Source organism: Dunckerocampus dactyliophorus, chromosome 2, assembly GCF_027744805.1.
Source record: "Dunckerocampus dactyliophorus isolate RoL2022-P2 chromosome 2, RoL_Ddac_1.1, whole genome shotgun sequence".
NCBI classification, from domain to species: domain Eukaryota; kingdom Metazoa; phylum Chordata; class Actinopteri; order Syngnathiformes; family Syngnathidae; genus Dunckerocampus; species Dunckerocampus dactyliophorus.
Window position 1 is genome coordinate 31,486,795 of NC_072820.1, and position 6,000 is coordinate 31,492,794.

The window sequence follows — 6,000 nt, forward strand, 5'->3', positions numbered from 1 at the left end:
ATAATTTTCCAAAAATGTAACTTTATTTGTTGTTCATTTAATATTAAAAAAAACCCTTTTAATATTTCAACTTTATGCTACTAAAATGAATGTTTCATCATAAAAATTATTGCTGATTTTTCCATATTTTCTCTCTTTTTTTAGTTATTATTATTTTTAGTTGTTATCAATTATGTTTTGAGAATGTGCCGCAGGCCAATAAAAAAAAAAACAGCCGGGGGCCAAAAAATGGCCCACGGGGCCACACTTTGGACACCCCTGGATTAGGGTTAAGGGTACGGCTGAGGTTGGGGTTAGGATTTTGGTTATGGTTAGGCCAGGGTTAAACACCGACTTTGACAAATGGGTTAGAATTTCTGTGACAACAATCAATGATGAAGACAAAGCTTGGTATATTTCTCACATTGTACGTTTTCTTCGCTCGTAGTTAACGACTCCAATGTTCAGTTCCTGGACCAAGATGACGACGACGACCCGGACACGGAGTTGTACCTGACTCAGCCTTTTGCCTGCGGAACCGCCTTCGCCGTCAGCGTGCTGGATTCTTTAATGAGCGCCGTAAGTAAATGACGCATATTGACTTACTTATTGTCTTCTATAGACGGCAAACTAAACTGAATCAACAGCACACAGAACTGCACTTCATTTGGCCTCATTTGCTGAGATGAGATTCATCCACAAATGATCATTAATCGCTTATTATCCTTAGTTTCCACAGGAAACTACAGGACTGGAGTGCATACGTATACGTACAATATACGTTTCGGTGCCACCCTTAATTTGAAGCACAAAAACAGACATCTGTGTACACATTTGCCTTTTTTTTTTTTTTTTACACTATGACATATTATATTAGCCGATGAGCTAGAACCAAGGACTCCATCCCTACTTGGCGTTGCGGTTTAGCCTCGGTGGAGGTTCGGGTTCTCTTGGATGCCATTCTAGTTTTACTACTACAATCATTTGGTTTCAATAAAAAGGTTCTTGAAAGTTTAATCTCTGATTCCAAAGTGGAGAGTATCGTTTCCAGAAAACCTTCTCTGATCCTTTAAGGGAAAAAAAACAGACGCCTAGACGGGAAGGTGTGATGAGACTGATGGCTTCATTTGTTCGCCTTTCACTTTAAGTGAGGTTAGAACAAAGCTGCCTTCAAGTGCACTGCGGTGTAGTCAGAGGTAATGCTACCTAATGGACAGGCCTCATCCATCATCCCAGTCAATAGTGCTGTTGGCAACTGAGGGAGATGTCATGCTGTTGTTAAAGCATGTATGGGCGGGGATGGATGGATGGAGGGAGGGCAAGGCAAGGAAAAGGGCAAACCTTTGTTACTTGACGAGACATTGGTCAATTCTCGCAGACGTACTTCAACGACAACATCCTCACCTTGATCCGCACGCTGGTGACGGGCGGCGCGACACCCGAACTGGAGGGGCTTCTGGCAGAGGAGAATGCACTGCGGGGCGGCTACAGCACACCGCAGACGCTCGCCAACAGGGACAGGTGTCGCGTGGCGCAGCTGGCCTTGTACGATGGGCCCTTCGCGGACCTCGGGGTAAGATGTCTTGTCAAGCTGAGCTTGTTTAGGTAGTGAAATATATACAGTGCGCTGCTGATGTTGTTTTCGTAGGATGACGGTTGCGTAGGTACGATCACGTTTAGACCGGGGTTAGGCCAATGGCTGAGATTGAGATTAGGGTTAGTCTTTTGGTTTGGGTTTAAGACAGGGGTTAGGGTTGTTGTAGCTTGTTTTTGAAGTGAAATATACTGTACTGATGTTATTTTTGTGGGTGGGTTGAATAGGTAGGGTCACAGTTAGAGTAAGGACTGGGTTTAGGGGCATGTTTAAGGTTAGCATGATGAGGGTTGCAGTTAGGCCTATGGCTGAGGTTGGGGCTAGGGTTAGGCTTTTGGTTTGGGACAAGGGCTAGGGTTGCTGTAGGTTGTTTTTGTAGTGAAATATACAACGGTTGTGGAGGTAGGATCGGGATTGGGCATTAGGGATTAGGGTTAAGGGCAGGGTCAGTAAGGTTAGAGTTAGGAGTGCAGTCAGGATTGGGGTTAGGTTTTGGTTAGTGCTGGGGTTAAAGATTTGGGTAGTGAGTATACGGCACTGATGATGTTTTTGTATGACGGCGGTTGCGTAGGTAGGGTCCGATGTTGGGCATTGATAGGGTCAATAAGGTTAGGGTCAGGATCAGGGTTTGGGTTTTGGTTATTGCTAGGGTTAAGGATTTGGGTAGTGAAATATATGGCACTGATGATGTTGTTTTTGTAGGACGGTGGCTGCTACGGCGACCTCTTTTGTAAAGCCCTGAAAACGTACAACATGCTCTGCTTCGGCATCTACCGGCTACGTGACGCACATGTAAACACGCAAAGTCAATGCACCAAACGGTGAGTTTTTTGTGTTCAGGGCATCGCATTGGAGGAAAAAAGTACATCTATATAAGCATGTACGTGTTGGCTGTTTTCATCTAGATATGTCATAACCAACCCGCCGTACGCCTTTGAGCTGGTGCCCTCCGACCTCATCTTCTGCCTCATGCAGTTCGACCACAACGCTGGCCTGTCGCGGACCAGCCTCTCGCACTTGTCCCACTCGTCGCATTCCTCCAGCAAAAAGAGCTCGTCGGTCCACTCCATCACCGCCATCAGCCGCAACAACCGCACCAAGAGCAGGGACTCCCGGGAGAAGCCGAAGTACGTACGCACCAAACTACAACATTTGTATCAGCCATCTTTGCGTTAAAGACTTATAGGTCTTCTTCAGTCGGTATCTTGTTGGGGGGTCTCAGTCCAATATTGATAACCAATATCGGGCCAAGGAATATGCGTGATGTTGGCCATGTGGCAGTATTTTTTCTTAAAATCCGATCAAGACGTTGCAGCTGAATGCAAAACTAGTCACGCACAAGTTTCCCATGGTGGCACAGAACCGGGGAAGTTTAATCTCAACCTCATCGTGCATTTGAAGCAGTATCACACAGGACAGCAGAAAGTTAGCGATTACAGGAAAGAGCCAGCCCCAGTCGGTGGTAAGTAATGTCTGGTTTAAACACTTCATTGAGCACCTCGAACCTCGCTATACTATGCCTAGCTGCCACTACATTGTGGATAAAACTATACCCACATGCATAAAGAAGTAAACGGGTAAGCTTTCTCATATCTACTATTGAAGGTATTGTTCTATGGTTGAGTAATATCACTTTATAAAAAATGAAAAAGTTGTTTCAGGACACCAAGTATCATGTCTGTCAGTTTTGATCGTTACATACAACTATAATTGATGGCTGGATGATGCCTAGTGGCATACATAGTGGTTGAAAGCATAGGCTGGTCATCTAGTCTGATGAATTAAATTATTTTTCGGGTTATTTGCTTAGCCTTCTGACTGTCATGCACATACCGGCAAGTTTTGTCCAGCGTTTTGGCTGCGTTGGCTGATGATCACGCTGTGAGCCTCGAAAACTCACCATACTCCGTCAAGTGCTTTTTCTTCAAATGCCGTATTAAATTCAAGTTTTTTAACGTGCTACCCCTGCAAGATATTTTTCGTGGCATGTGTTGCAGCATGCAAACTTTATATCACTCTCGCAAATGGCAGGCAAGTTCTAGGGGTGTGACAAGATCTCGCGAGATGAAAACGTGAAGATTTCTCGTTTAGAAAAAAGCTGTCTCGTGGGCACGAGGCCTGGGAGGGTAATAAATAGACTGATTGATTAATTAATTAATGAATTAATTAATGAGAATGAACTCAATAACGTTGCCAGCCTCAATATATTGCCATGTGCATGCATGTCTGTTTTCCTCGCCTCCTGCCTACAAACAGGCAGGAAGAGGTTTCAGCACCTTGGCGTGTTTGTTCCATAGAAAAACAGCATGGCGGGGCCACTAGCATACACACACAGTGTAGAAGAGTATAACAGTAGAAATTATATGAGTAGATTGCGATATATTGTCATATATTTTTTTTATTTTTTCATTGTACTTACGTACAATGACGTAAAATCGCGTCCCTTTCTCGAAGACCCAATCGCTTATATCGTCTCGTCACACGAAGTGAGTGTCTCGTGACACCCCCAGTAAGTTCCACACGGCCGACATGTTTGTTTTGGGTTTGGCACACTTGCGTAGTGTGAAGGAAAGGGGGAGGGGGACGCTACCCAAGACGTGAGAGCAAGACACTATGCTGCACACAGGGATTGCTGCAGGCTGCAATCGCACGAGCCAGGGGTGATTGGCGTTGACAGGCATTTATCGGCATATGCCGATTACGTGCTTGTCCACGGAAATCCGCTGATGCTGATTGGTGGCCGGTCGATCGGAGCTTCCCTAATTATCATTATATAAAATCAAGCTTGAACAGACACAGCTCTATCACAAGGCAACACAAGAATGCAGCAGCAGCCCTCCTCCTCTTACGATGTCACAGCTCGACACCAAGTTGATGAAACCCGCCATCTTTGAAGTTACATTGCTCAAGTTCCCCGCATCGTATCACGTTTTGGACCCTGTTTACATACATGTGGGGAGCTACTCTATACACCCCGTTTAAAGAAAAAAAACTTTTGGGGATAACCTTTAAACACCACTAATCTTTGGTGCTAACAGAACTTTTGTGTCTCCTGTAGAAAAGACATGGTTTACAGATGAGCAGGACGTCACCTACCTGAGGATCATGAAGCATATCAAGCCTGTGAATATGCTCGCGGCCAGCAGGCCCGCCGGCAGCTCCATCTCACCCATCAGGGAAGTGGACAACGGATGCTCACATCGGGGAATCCTAGACTGACGCTAAAATACGTAGACAATCAAAACGTTGTGACCGGCTGGAGCTGAGCACCAAATAAAAGTTGCCTTCTCAGCTGACTGTTGACAAGGAACAACAGCAACAACAAACAGTCGCTCTCGTTAAGGTTTGCACACTTCTGCTGTACAGTTACGGCCGTTCACAACATTTGTGATTCGGGCCAGTTGTCCATCCATGTCATGAATGACACTTGGCTCCAGCCTTACTGTTCATCTCCTTGTCTTACCTTATTTCATAAAGTAATACATATTTCCATGTTGGAGAAACTCACTCACTTTCTTCCAAATATGATAGAGCTGTTTTGATAATGACAATATCACCAAAAAACAAACACCAAACAGAGCTAGTTGAATGTTGAAGCCACGTATCGCATGAAGTGGGCCTCTTAAAGTCCTCCTTTGGCATGAAGCACTGCCTCATACACGTCACATATGTTGTATCATTTATTTGACGCCACATGAAAACAGCTCTATCATACATTCTATGTTCCACCCCTGTGGTTAAAGCATATTTGGGAGGCCCAAATAATTTGTTACTAGAGGGCAGTGCTTTAGCCAACGGAGGACTCCAGACGGCCCACTACTGCGAAAAGAGGCTTCAGTTTGTTGGTTTCTACAGAATGTATTTGTTAGCTCTTAAAAACAAACATACGACTGGAGCAGGAAAAAGTCTTAAAACTAGCCCTTAATGTGAAATGTTTCTCTCTTTGCTGTGTTCTAGACTCATTAACTTGTGGCTGCAAAGAGTGCTGCTAAGTGATGTCTACTACTGCTAGCAGGCTTGTACATAGTTTATTTTGTATTTTCAACAAATTAAACAACTATGTATTGTGTGTTCTCTTATGTTCTTTGGAGTTCATGGGGGGGGCATCATCATTAGGTAAACAGACAATCGCCTAGGGCCCTGGGATTTGCAGGGGCCCCCAACGTCTCATAAAAAGTGATTATTATTTTTTTCCTTTGATTTAAAGTACATGTTGCTGTTTTAGTCTTAATTTACATGCTTAAAACTACATCAAAATGTGTAATGTATCATCATCATTGTTACGACTGCTCCCCCCTCCCTTTTCATTCATCCATCAATTTTCTATGCCGCTTATCCTCATTAGGGTTGCGGGTATGCTGGAGCCTATCCCAGCTGACTTCGGGCGAGAGGCGGGGTCCCTCCCTTTTCATGCAATGGAATATTCC

General features: G+C 44.5%; 1 protein-coding gene across 6 annotated transcripts in view; it reads left to right on the forward strand.

The window, feature by feature from the left end:
• The window catches only part of LOC129177641 (calcium-activated potassium channel subunit alpha-1-like), a 112,138-nt gene extending 106,496 nt beyond the window's left edge, over nucleotides 1–5,642 (forward strand). For all 6 annotated transcript variants that reach the window (XM_054768986.1, XM_054768985.1, XM_054768987.1 and 3 more), the window contains 5 exons: nucleotides 428–558; nucleotides 1,358–1,552; nucleotides 2,276–2,394; nucleotides 2,479–2,700; nucleotides 4,632–5,642. In XM_054768986.1, the coding sequence (XP_054624961.1) occupies nucleotides 428–558; nucleotides 1,358–1,552; nucleotides 2,276–2,394; nucleotides 2,479–2,700; nucleotides 4,632–4,653 (689 nt within the window). In that variant the 3' untranslated portion in view covers nucleotides 4,654–5,642. The remainder of the gene's footprint in view (nucleotides 1–427; nucleotides 559–1,357; nucleotides 1,553–2,275; nucleotides 2,395–2,478; nucleotides 2,701–4,631) is intronic.
• Nucleotides 5,643–6,000: the final 358 nt, after the last annotated feature.